This window comes from Pseudophryne corroboree, chromosome 2 (genome assembly GCF_028390025.1).
Source record: "Pseudophryne corroboree isolate aPseCor3 chromosome 2, aPseCor3.hap2, whole genome shotgun sequence".
Classification (NCBI taxonomy): Eukaryota; Metazoa; Chordata; class Amphibia; order Anura; family Myobatrachidae; genus Pseudophryne; species Pseudophryne corroboree.
In genome coordinates this window covers 685212178-685225553 of record NC_086445.1, presented here as the reverse complement: position 1 = coordinate 685225553, position 13376 = coordinate 685212178, and the positions used below count along the sequence as shown (strand labels likewise).

The window sequence follows — 13376 nt, the reverse complement described above, 5'->3', positions numbered from 1 at the left end:
GTATATACTGTGTAACAATAATTTTAGATAGATAGATAGATAGATAGATAGATAGATAGATAGATAGATAGATAGATAGATAGATAGATAGATAGATATTCTTTTCACCCCTTTGCACACCCGTTCTGTTTCTGCCCTCAGGGATGTTGTATCATTATTTCAGTTCACTACCCCCGGAGTAGCGAGGAACCCAACCTTTTCACAGCTAAACCTGATTACTATGGGCGCAATAACGGAGATCATTTTAGAAAGGAAATTGGGCGTGATATATCATTTGAATCTCACCCATGGAGTCAGGTCCATAAATATTGGGACATCGACACAATTGGATTTAAAATTAAACAAACAAGGTGTGCTTTAACTGCATACTTTCCGCTTTAATTTGAGGGTTTTCACATCAAAATCAGGTGAATGGTTTAGGAATTACAACGGTTTCTATATGTGCCTCCCACTTTTTAAGGGACCAAAAGTAATGGGACAAACTAAACAATCCTAAATCAAACTTTCACATACTTTGTTGCAAATCCTTTGCAGTCAATTACAGCCTGAGGTATGGAACGCATAGACATCACCAGACGCTGGGTTTCATCCCTAGTGATGCTCTGCCAGGCCTCTACTACAAATGTCTTCAGTTCCTGCTTGTTCTTGGGGCATTTTCCCTTCAGTTTTGCCTTCATCAAGTGAAATGCATGGTCAAATCGGATTCAAGTCAGGTGACTGACTTGGCTATTGCATAACATTCCACTTATTTGCCTTAAAAAAAATAAGAATTTACTTACCGATAATTCTATTTCTCATAGTCCGTAGTGGATGCTGGGAACTCCGTAAGGACCATGGGGAATAGCGGCTCCGCAGGAGACTGGGCACAAAAAGAAAAGCTTTAGGACTACCTGGTGTGCACTGGCTCCTCCCCCTATGACCCTCCTCCAAGCCTCAGTTAGGATACTGTGCCCGGACGAGCGTACACAATAAGGAAGAATTTTTGAATCCCGGGTAAGACTCATACCAGCCACACCAATCACACCGTACAACCTGTGATATGAACCCAGTTAACAGCATGATAACAGAGGAGCCTCTGGATAGATGGCTCACAACAACAATAACCCGATTTGTTAACAATAACTATGTACAAGTATTGCAGATAATCCGCACTTGGGATGGGCGCCCAGCATCCACTACGGACTACGAGAAATAGAATTATCGGTAAGTAAATTCTTATTTTCTCTGACGTCCTAGTGGATGCTGGGAACTCCGTAAGGACCATGGGGATTATACCAAAGCTCCCAAACGGGCGGGAGAGTGCGGATGACTCTGCAGCACCGAGTGAGAAAACTCCAGGTCCTCCTCAGCCAGAGTGTCAAATTTGTAAAATTTTACAAAAGTATTTGACCCTGACCAAGTAGCAGCTCGGCAGAGTTGTAAAGCCGAGACCCCTCGGGCAGCCGCCCAAGATGAGCCCACCTTCCTTGTGGAGTAGGCTTTTACAGATTTTGGCTGTGGCAGGCCTGCCACAGAATGCGCAAGCTGAATTGTACTACAAATCCAGCGAGGAATAGTCTGCTTAGAAGCAGGAGCACCCAGCTTGTTGGGTGCGTACAGGATAAATAGCGAGTCAGATTTTCTGACTCCAGCCGTCCTGGAAACATATATTTTCAGGGCCCTGACAACGTCCAGCAACTTGGAGTCCTCCAAGTCCTTAGTAGCCGCAGGTACCACAATAGGCTGGTTCAGATGAAACGCTGAAACCACCTTTGGGAGAAATTGAGGACGAGTCCTCAATTCTGCCCTGTCCGTATGAAAAATCAGGTAAGGGCTTTTACAGGATAAAGCCGCCAATTCGGACACACGCCTGGCTGAAGCCAGGGCCAACAACATGTGAGATATTTTAATTCCACAGTGTTGAGTGGTTCAAACCAATGTGATTTTAGGAAATCCAAAACATTCAGATCCCAGGGTGCCACTGGAGGCACAAAAGGAGGCTGTATATGTAGCACTCCCTTAACAAACGTCTGGACTTCAGGCACTGAAGCCAGTTCTCTCTGAAAGAAAATCGACAGGGCCGAAATCTGGACCTTAATGGATCCTAACTTTAGGCCCATAGACACTCCTGCTTGCAGGAAATGCAGGAATCGACCCAGTTGAAATTCGTCCGTCGGGGCCTTTTTGGCCTCGCACCACGCAACATATTTCCGCCAGATGCGGTGATAATGCTTTGCGGTTACATCCTTTCTGGCTTTTATCAAAGTAGGGATGACTTCGTCTGGAATGCCTTTTTCCTTCAGGATCCGGCGTTCAGCCGCCATGCCGTCAAACGCAGCCGCGGTAAGTCTTGGAACAGACAGGGTCCCTGCTGGAGCAGGTCCCTTCTCAGAGGTAGAGGCCACGGGTCCTCTGTGAGCATCTCTTGAAGTTCCGGGTACCAAGTCCTTCTTGGCCAATCCGGAGCCACGAGAATAGTTCTTACTCCTCCCCGCCGTATAATTCTCAGCACCTTGGGTATGAGAGGCAGAGGAGGGAACACATACACCGACTGGTACACCCACGGTGTTACCAGAGCGTCCACAGCTATTGCTTGAGGGTCCCTTGACCTGGCGCAATACCTGTCCAGTTTTTTGTTGAGGCGGGACGCCATCATGTCCACCTTTGGTTTTTCCCAATGGTTTATCATCATGTGGAAGACTTCTGGGTGAAGTCCCCACTCTCCCGGGTGGAGGTCGTGCCTGCTGAGGAAGTCTGCTTCCCAGTTGTCCACTCCCGGAATGAACACTGCCGACAGTGCTGTCACATGATTTTCCGCCCAGCGAAGAATCCTTGCAGCTTCTGCCATTGCCCTCCTGCTTCTTGTGCCGCCCTGTCTGTTTACATGGGCGACTGCCGTGATGTTGTCCGACTGGATCAGCACCGGCTGACCTTGAAGCAGAGGTCTTGCTTGGCTTAGAGCATTGTAAATGGCTCTTAACTCCAGGATATTTATGTGAAGTGATGTCTCCAGGCTTGACCACAAGCCCTGGAAGTTTCTTCCCTATGTGACTGCTCCCCAGCCTCACAGGCTGGCATCCGTGGTCACCAGAACCCAGTCCTGAATGCCGAATCTGCGGCCCTCTAGAAGATGAGCACTCTGCAACCACCACAGGAGAGACACCCTTGTCCTTGGGGACAGGGGTATTCGCTGATGCATCTGAAGATGCGATCCGGACCATTTGTCCAGCAGGTCCCACTGGAATGTTCTTGCGTGGAATCTGCCGAATGGGATTGCTTCGTAGGAAGCTACCATTTTTCCCAGGACCCTTGTGCATTGGTGCACTGATACTTGGCCTGGTTTTAGGAGGTTTCTGACTAGCTCGGATAACTCTCTGGCTTTCTCTTCCGGGAGAAACACCTTTTTCTGGACTGTGTCCAGGATCATCCCTAGGAATAGAAGACGTGTCGTCAGGATCAGCTGCGATTTTGGGATATTGAGAATCCAACCGTGCTGCCGCAGCACTACTTGAGACAGTGCTACTCCGACTACCAACTGTTCCTTGGATCTTGCCCTTATCAGGAGATCGTCCAAGTAAGGGATAATTAAAACTCCCTTCCTTCGAAGGAGTATCATCATTTCGGCCATTACTTTGGTAAAGACCCGGGGCGCCGTGGACAATCCAAACGGCAGCGTCTGAAACTGATAGTGGCAGTTCTGTACCACAAACCTGAGGTACCCTTGGTGAGAAGGGTAAATTGGGACATGGAGGTAAGCATCCTTGATGTCCAGAGACACCATATAATCCCCTTCTTCCACCGCTCTGAGTGACTCCATCTTGAATTTGAACCTCTGTATGTAAGTGTTCAAAGATTTTAGATTTTAAAATAGGTCTCACCGAGCCATCCGGCTTTGGTACCACAAACAGCGTGGAATAATACCCCTTTCCCTGTTGCGGGAGGGGTACCTTGATTATCACCTGCTGTGAATACAGCTTGTGAATGGCTTCCAATACCGCCTCCCTGTCGGATGGAGACGTCGGTAAGGCAGACTTTAGGAAACGGCGAGGGGGAGACGCCTCGAATTCCAATTTGTACCACTGAGATACCACTTGAAGGATCCAGGGATCCACTTGTGAGTGAGCCCACTGCGCGCTGAAATTCTTGAGACAGGCCCCCACCGTGCCTGAGTCCGCTTGTAGAGCCCCAGCGTCATGCTGAGGACTTGGCAGAAGCGGGAGAGGGCTTCTGTTCCTGGGAACTGGCTGTTTGCTGCAGCCTTTTTCCTCTCCCTCTGCCACGGGGCAGAAATGAGGAGCCTTTCGCCCGCTTGCCCTTATGGGGCCGAAAGGACTGCGCCTGATAATACGGCGTCTTTTTTATGTTGAGAGGCTACCTGGGGTAAAAATGTGGATTTCCCAGCAGTTGCCGTGGATACCAGGTCCGATAGACCTACCCCAAATAACTCCTCCCCTTTATAAGGCAATACTTCCATATGCCTTTTGGAATCAGCATCACCTGACCACTGCTGCGTCCATAACCCTCTTCTGGCAGATATGGACAGCGCACTTACTCTTGATGCCAGTCGGCAAATATCCCTCTGTGCATCACGCATATATAAAAACGCATCTTTTAAATGCTCTATAGTCAGTAATATAGTGTCCCTATCCAGGATATCAATATTTTCAGTCAGGGAATCCGACCAAGCCACCCCAGCACTGCACATCCAGGCTGAGGCGATTGCTGGTCGCAGTATAACACCCGTGTGAGTGTATATACATTTTAGGATATTCTCCTGCTTTCTGTCAGCAGGTTCCTTAAGGGCGGCCGTATCCGGAGACGGTAGTGCCACCTGTTTTGACAAGCGTGTGAGCGCTTTATCCACCCTAGGAGGTGTTTCCCAACGTGCCCTATCCTCTGGCGGGAAGGGGTATGATGCCAATAACTTTTTAGGAATTATCAGTCTTTTATCGGGAGAAACCCACGCTTCATCACATACTTCATTTAATTCCTCAGAAGCAGGAAAAACTACAGGTAGTTTTTTCTCACCAAACATAATACCCTTTTTAGTGGTACTTGTACTATCAGAAATGTGTAAAACATTTTTCATTGCCTCAATCATGTAACGTGTGGCCCTACTGGAAGTCACATTCGTCTCTTCATCGTCGACACTGGAGTCAGTATCCGTGTCGGCGTCTGTATCTACCATCTGAGGTAGCGGGCGTTTTAGAGCCCCTGATGGTCTTTGAGACGCCTGGACAGGCACCAGCTGAGTAGCCGGCTGTCTCATGTCATCAACTGTCTTTTGTAAAGAGCTAACACTTTCACGTAAATCCTTCCATAAGCTCATCCACTCAGGTGTCGACTCCCTAGGGGGTGACATCACCAGTACAGGCAATTGCTCCGCCTCCACATCATTTTCCTCTTCATACATGTCGACACAGTCGTACCGACACACAGCACACACACAGGGAATGCTCTGATAGAGGACAGGACCCCACTAGCCCTTTGGGGAGACAGAGGGAGAGTATGCCAGCACACACCAGAGCGCTATATATATGTTGGGATAACACCAGAGTGTTTTTCCCTTTATAGCTGCTGTGTATATTATACTGCGCCTAATTAGTGCCCCCCCCCCCCCCTCTTGTTTTACCCTTTTCTGTAGTGCAGGACTGCAGGGGAGAGTCAGGGAGACGTCCTTCCAGCGGAGCTGTGAGGGAAAATGGCGCCAGTGTGCTGAGGATAGGCTCCGCCCCCTTCTCGGCTGACTTTTCTCCCGCTTTTTTTCGGAATCTGGCAGGGGTTAATATACATCCATATAGCCCTGGGGGTTATATGTGATGTAATTTAGCCAGCCAAGGTGTTTATATTGCTGCTCAGGGCGCCCCCCCCCCAGCGCCCTGCACCCATCAGTGACCGGAGTGTGTGGTGCATGAGGAGCAATGGCGCACAGCTGCAGTGCTGTGCGCTACCTTGGTGAAGACTGATGTCTTCTGCCGCCGATTTTCCGGACCTCTTCTTGCTTCTGGCTCTGTAAGGGGGCCGGCGGCGCGGCTCTGGGACCGGACTCCGAGGCTGGGCCTGTGTTCGGTCCCTCTGGAGCTAATGGTGTCCAGTAGCCTAAGAAGCCCAAGCTGGCTGCAAGCAGGCAGGTTCGCTTCTTCTTCCCTTAGTCCCTCGATGCAGTGAGCCTGTTGCCAGCAGGTCTCACTGAAAATAAAAAACCTAAAACTAACTTTTCCTTAGAAGCTCAGGAGAGCCTCCTAGATTGCACCCAGCTCGGTCGGGCACAAAAATCTAACTGAGGCTTGGAGGAGAGTCATAGGGGGAGGAGCCAGTGCACACCAGGTAGTCCTAAAGCTTTTCTTTTTGTGCCCAGTCTCCTGCGGAGCCGCTATTCCCCATGGTCCTTACGGAGTTCCCAGCATCCACTAGGACGTCAGAGAAAAAAATAAAAATCTTTGGTTGCTTTCGCAGTATGCTTCGGGTCATTGTTATCTGCACTGGGAAGCGCAGTCCAATGAGTTCTGAAGCATTTGACTGAATATGAGCAGATAGTATTGCCCAAAACACTTCAGAATTCATCCTGCTGCTTTTGTCAGCAGTCACATTATCATTAAATACAAGGGAACCAGTTCCATTGGCAACCATACATGCCCACGCCATGACACTACCACCACCATGCTTCACTGATCAGGTGGTATGTTTTCGATCATCATGAGCGGTTCCTTTCCTTCTCCATACTCTTCTCTTCCCATCACTCTGTTACAAGTTGATCTTTGTCTCATCTGTCCATAGGATGTTGTTCCAGAACTGTAAAGGCTTTTTTAGATGTTGTTTGGCAAACTCTAATCTGGTCTTCCTGTTTTTGTGGCTCACCAATGGTTTACATCTTGTGGCGAATCCTCTATATTCACTCTTGTGAAGTCTTCTCTTGATTGTTGACTTTGACACATATACAGCTACCTCCTGGAGAGTATTTTTTGATCTGGGCAACTGTTGTGAAGGGGTTTTTCTTCACCAGGGAAATAATTCTTCTGTCATCCACCACAGTTGTTTTCCGTGGTCTTCTGGGTCTTTTGGTGTTGCTTAGCTCTCTGGAACATCCTTAAGAAAGAACGCACCAAACAGTTGATTTGGCCACACCTAATGTTTTTGCTCTCTCTCTGATGGGTTTGTTTTGATTTTTAAGCCTAATGATGGCTTGCTTCACTGATAGTGGCAGCTCTTTGGATCTCATATTGAGAGTCAACAGCAACAGATTCCAAATGCAAATGTCACACCTGGATCCTACTCCAGACCTTTTACCTGCTTAATTGATGATGAAATAACGAGGGAATAGCCCACTCCTGTCCATGAAATAGCTTTTGAGTCAATTGTCCCATTACTTTTGGTCCCTTAGAAAGTGGGAGGCACATATAGAAACCGGTGTAATTCCTAAACCGTTCACCTGATTTGGATGTAAAAACCCTCAAATTAAAGCTGAAAGCCTGAAGTTAAAACACATCTTGTTTGTTTCATTTAAAATCCATTGTGGTGGTGTATAGAGGCCAAAATATGAGAATTGTGTCGATGTCCCAATATTTATGGACCGGACTGTGAATGTGTGTGACGCACCTAGCCCCTCAGGGTACAGAATATAGTGATAGCAATAAGTGTGATATGGGAGAATGAAATCCACACAACGGCTACAGGCAGAGTCAGTCACAGGTACAATACAGAAGTTATTACAGATAAGCAATAAAACTGCACTGGACTGGTAAAACTACATATAAATATGTATGAATATAGATATAACAATGCACAGTAAATACTTTATGTATATCACAGAATACTTGTACTAAATATTCAGATAGCAGTACACTTGTTCTTAACGAACACTGTCTAAAATGACAGGTAGAATACTTAAGTACCTGTAAATGCACAGGAGACAGAGCCCTGTAGTCCGGTAGATCAGCCCAGCTACTAGTGAAGATGGCACAAAAATCTGTCAGAGAGTGAAATGCAGCTCCAGGGCGGGAACACCAGCAGTAGATGGTGGCCGGAGCTGGGGGAGGGGCTACAGGTCAGCGCCTTATTCACTATGCTGGGCCTCACCACCGGGTACTGTGGAGACTATGTAAAACGGATTTTAGTAAATCCGACCTGTGCTCCCTGCCCTGGTGAATATAGTGGGGTCCCTGTGCAGTACAGTGTCCACGCCAGCGGCGCGGTCCGTCTCCTCTGACAGCGATTTACCGGCGAGTCCCACCTGGGGGACCCTCTTACCTCGTCCCTGATGTGCAGCCACGCGATCCTGGAGAGCGTCAGCGGTGGTGTGCCTGATGACCGCTGCGCCTCCACTGCAAGTACCCGGCCGCAGGAGAATGCAGCGCTGCTGGGGAGGTGATGGAGTCGCAGCACAGAATGTCAGAATGACACAAAAAACAGTGCTGCGGCCCTTGAAGGCTTCTTAAAAAAGCTCTTCAGGGCTGCGTAGCGAAGCCCCACCTGTTAGTGACCTGCTCTGCAGGCACCAACTTACAAAGTAAGCTCCAGTGCCTGGAGGCGCGGTTATAGAGGAGGCGGTGTAGTGCATCCTGGGAACAGTCAAAGCTTTAGCCTGTTGGTGCCTTGGATCAAGATCCAACTCAACACCCCGATGTATTCACTGTGGAATCCCAGTGCTCATCTGCAAACACGACAAATCAAGTGGAGAGAACATGACACAATGAATTATATAAAAAAAGATGCACACACTCACCTTGACATCTTCCCACAAATCTTTCTCTTCTTTCAAGACCCGACTGGTGTGGAGGGGAGTTGGTGGTATTTGTATGGACTGCTGTTGGGAGAGATGTTGTAGAAACACTCAGAAAGAATTTAAATAAATAAAACATAATGGATTTTAAAATATACATGAACCGTTTTACTGCATTCAAATCCTAAAAGCAATAATACAGTATGAAGCATGGTCTGTAAATTGTCACCTATTCTAAACAAAATGCAAAACAAACTGCAAAAAGGTTTTCTACAACTGGTCTATTCTAAAAACTGAAGAAAAAAAAATGATATATATATATATATATATATATATAGATCGATATAGATATATGTAGAGAGAGAGAGAGAGAGAGAGAGAGAGAGAGAGAGAGAGAGAGAGAGAGAGAGAGAGAGAGAGACATATTAATATGGAAGCAGTGAGTGCCAAACAAAAATAAGATTTTACTCACCGGTAAATCTATTTCTCGTAGTCCGTAGTGGATGCTGGGTACTCCGTAAGGACCGTGGGGAACAGACGGGCTCCGCAGGAGACTGGGCACTCTTAAAAGAAAGATTAGGTACTACATCTGGTGTGCACTGGCTCCTCCCTCTATGCCCCTCCTCCAGACCTCAGTTAAGGAAACTGTGCCCGGAAGAGCTGACATTACTAGGAAAGGATTTGGAATCCAGGGTAAGACTCATACCAGCCACACCAATCACACTGTACAACTTGTGATAACTATACCCAGTAAACAGTATGAACAACTGAGCCTCATTTAACAAATGGCTCATAACAAAACCCTATAGTTAAGCAATAACTATATACATGTATTGCAGAAAGTCCGCACTTGGGACGGGCTCCCAGCATCCACTACGGACTAACGAGAAATAGATTTACCGGTGAGTAAAATCTTATTTTCTCTGACGTCCTAGTGAATGCTGGGTACTCCGTAAGGACCATGGGGATTATACCAAAGCTCCCAAACGGGCGGGAGAGTGCGGATGACTCTGCAGCACCGAATGAGCAAACTCAAGGTCCTCCTCAGCCAGGGTATCAAACTTGTAGAATTTTGCAAAAGTGTTTGATCCCGACCAAGTAGCAGCTCGGCAAAGTTGTAAAGCCGAGACCCCTCGGGCAGCCGCCCAAGAAGAGCCCACCTTCCTCGTGGAATAGGCTTTTACGGATTTAGGATGCGGCAGTCCAGCCGCAGAATGAGCCTGCTGAATCGTGCTACAGATCCAGCGAGCAATAGTCTGCTTAGAAGCAGGAGCACCCAGCTTGTTGGGTGCATGCAGGATAAATAGCGAGTCTGTTTTCCTGACTCTAGCCGTCCTGGAAACATAGATTTTTAGGGCCCGGACTACGTCCAGCAACTTGGAATCCTCCAAGTCCCGAGTAGCCGCAGGCACCACAATAGGTTGGTTTAAATGAAACGCTGATATCACCTTTGGAAGAAATTGGGGACGAGTCCTCAATTCTGCCCTGTCCATATGGAAAATCAGATAAGGGCTTTTACAGGACAAAGCCGCCAATTCTGACACACGCCTAGCTGAGGCCAAGGCCAACAGCATGACTACCTTCCACGTGAGATACTTCAACTCCACGGCCTGAAGTGGCTCAAACCAATGTGATTTTAGGAAATTCAACACTACGTTGAGATCCCAAGGTGCCACCGGAGGCACAAAAGGCGGCTGAATATGCAGCACTCCCTTAACAAATATCTGAACTTCAGGCAGTGAAGCCAGTTCTTTTTGAAAGAAAATAGACAGGGCCGAAATCAGGACTTTAATGGATCCCAATTTTAGGCCCATAGTCACTCCTGACTGTAGAAAGTGCAGAAATCGACCCAGCTGAAATTCCTCTGTTGGGGCCTTCATGGCCTCACACCAAGCAACATATTTTCGCCATATGCGGTGATAATGTTTTGCTGTCACATCCTTCCTAGCCTTTATCAGCGTAGGAATGACTTCAACCGGAATGCCCTTTTCCATTAGGATCCGGCGTTCAACCGCCATGCCGTCAAACGCAGCCGCGGTAAGTCTTGGAACAGACAGGGCCCCTGCTGTAGCAGGTCCTGCCGGAGCGGCAGAGGCCAAGGGTCCTCTGAGATCATGTCTTGTAGTTCCGGGTACCAAGTTCTTCTTGGCCAATCCAGAACGATGAGTATAGTTCTTACTCCTCTCTTTCTTATTATCCTCAGCACCTTTGGTATGAGAGGAAGAGGAGGGAACACATAAACCGACAGGTACACCCACGGTGTCACTAGAGCGTCCACAGCTATCGCCTGAGGGTCCCTTGACCTGGCGCAATATCTTTTTAGCTTTTTGTTGAGGCGGGACGCCATCATGTCCACAAACATTGTGGAATAGTAACCCCGTCCCTGCTGAAGGAGGGGAACTTTGATTATCACCTGCTGAAGGTAAAGCTTATGAATTGCAGCCAGTACTACCTCCCTTTCCATGGGAGTAGCTGGCAAGGCTGATTTGAGGTAACGGCGAGGGGGAGACGTCTCGAACTCCAGCTTGTATTCCTGAGATACCACTTGTAGAACCCAGAGATCCACCTGTGAGCGAACCCACTGGTCGCTGAAGTTCCGGAGACGGGCCCCCACCGCACCTGGCTCCACCTGTGGAGCCCCAGCGTCATGCGGTGGACTTAGTGGAAGCAGGGGAGGATTTTTGTTCCTGGGAACTGGCTGTCTGGTGCAGCTTTTTCCCTCTACCCCTGCCTCTGGGCAGAAAGGACGCGCCTCTGACCCGCTTGCCTTTCTGAGGCCGAAAGGACTGTACTTGATAATACGGTGCTTTCTTAGGCTGTGAGGGAACCTGAGGTAAAAAAGTCGACTTCCCAGCTGTTGCTGTGGATACGAGGTCCGAGAGACCGTCCCCAAACAATTCCTCACCCTTATAAGGCAAAACTTCCATGTGCCTTTTAGAATCTGCATCACCTGTCCACTGCCGAGTCCATAATACTCTCCTGGCAGAAATGGACATTGCATTAATTCTAGATGCCAGTCGGCAAATGTCCCTCTGTGCATCCCTCAGATATAAGACTACGGCCCTCATTCCGAGTTGTTCGCTCGGTAAAAATCTTCGCATCGCAGCGATTTTCCGCTTAATGCGCATGCGCAATGTTCGCACTGCGACTGCGCCAAGTAAATTTGCTATGCACTTAGTAATTTTACTCACGGCTTTTTCATCGTTCTGGCGATCGTAATGTGATTGACAGGAAATGGGTGTTACTGGGCGGAAACAGGCCGTTTTATGGGCGTGTGGGAAAAAACGCTACAGTTTCCGGAAAAAACGCAGGAGTGGCCGGAGAAACGGAGGAGTGTCTGGGCGAACGCTGGGTGTGTTTGTGACGTCAATCCAGGAACGACAAGCACTGAACTGATCGCAGATGCCGAGTAAGTCTGGAGCTACTCAGAAACTGCTACGAGGTGTGTAATCGCAATATTGCGAATACATCGTTCGCATTTTTAAGATGCTAAGATTCACTCCCAGTAGGCGGCGGCTTAGCATGAGCAAATCTGCTAAAATCCGCTTGCGAGCGAACAACTCGGAATGAGGGCCTACGTCTTTAATATGCTCTATAGTTAGCAAAATAGTATCCCTGTCAAGGGAATCAATGTTATCTGACAGGGAATCGGACCAAGCTGCTGCAGCACTACACATCCATGCTGAAGCAATAGCAGGTCTCAGTATAGTACCTGAGTGTGTATACACAGACTTCAGGATAGCCTCCTGCTTTCTATCCGCAGGCTCCTTTAAGGCGGCCGTATCCTGAGACGGCAGTGCCACCTTTTTTGACAAGCGTGTGAGCGCCTTGTCCACCCTAGGGGATGTTTCCCAACGCAACCTGTTTGTTCGCGGGAAAGGGTACGTCATTAGTAACCTCTTAGAAATCACTAATTTCTTATCCAGGGAACACCACGCTTCTTCACACAATTCATTTAACTCATCAGATGGGGAAAAAGTCACTGGCTGTTTTTTCTCCCCAAACATAATACCCTTTTTAGTGGTAACCGGGTTAATATCAGAAATGTGCAACACATTTTTCAGTGCCGTAATCATGCATCGGATGGCCCTTGTGGATTGTACATTTGTCTCATCCTCGTCGACACTGGAGTCAGATTCCGTGTCGACATCTGTGTCTGCCATCTGAGGTAGCGGGCGTTTTTGAGCCCCTGATGGCCTCTCAGATGCCTGGGCAGGCGCGGGCTGAGATGCCGGCTGTCCCAAAGCTGCGTCATCGAACCTTTTATGCAAGGAGTTGACACTGTCGGTTAATACCTTCCACATATCCATCCACTCTGGTGTCGGCCCCGCAGGGGGCGACATCACACTTATCGGCACCTGCTCCGCCTCCACGTAAGCGTCCTCCTCAAACATGTCGACACAGCCGTACCGACACACCGCACACACACACAGGGAATGCTCTGACTGAGGACAGGACCCCACAAAGTCCTTTGGGGAGACAGAGAGGGAGTATGCCAGCACACACCAGAGCGCTATTTATAACAGAGGGATTTACACCGATACAAAGTGAAATTTCCCCCAATAGCTGCTTATATTACCTTTTGCGCCTACATTTATGTGCCCCCCCCCCCCCCCCCTCTCTTTTACCCTTCTCGTAGCGAATACTGCAGGGGAGAGCCTGGGGAGCGTCCTTCCAG

At 48.3% G+C, this 13376-nt stretch overlaps 1 protein-coding gene across 1 annotated transcript in view; it reads right to left on the bottom strand.

The window, feature by feature from the left end:
• MAPKAPK2 (MAPK activated protein kinase 2) overlaps positions 1-13376 on the bottom strand; it is a 209888-nt gene that overhangs the window by 17372 nt on the left and 179140 nt on the right. Inside the window, exon 9 of the mRNA XM_063955175.1 lies at positions 8702-8782. Coding sequence (XP_063811245.1) covers positions 8702-8782 — 81 coding nt within the window. The remainder of the gene's footprint in view (positions 1-8701; positions 8783-13376) is intronic.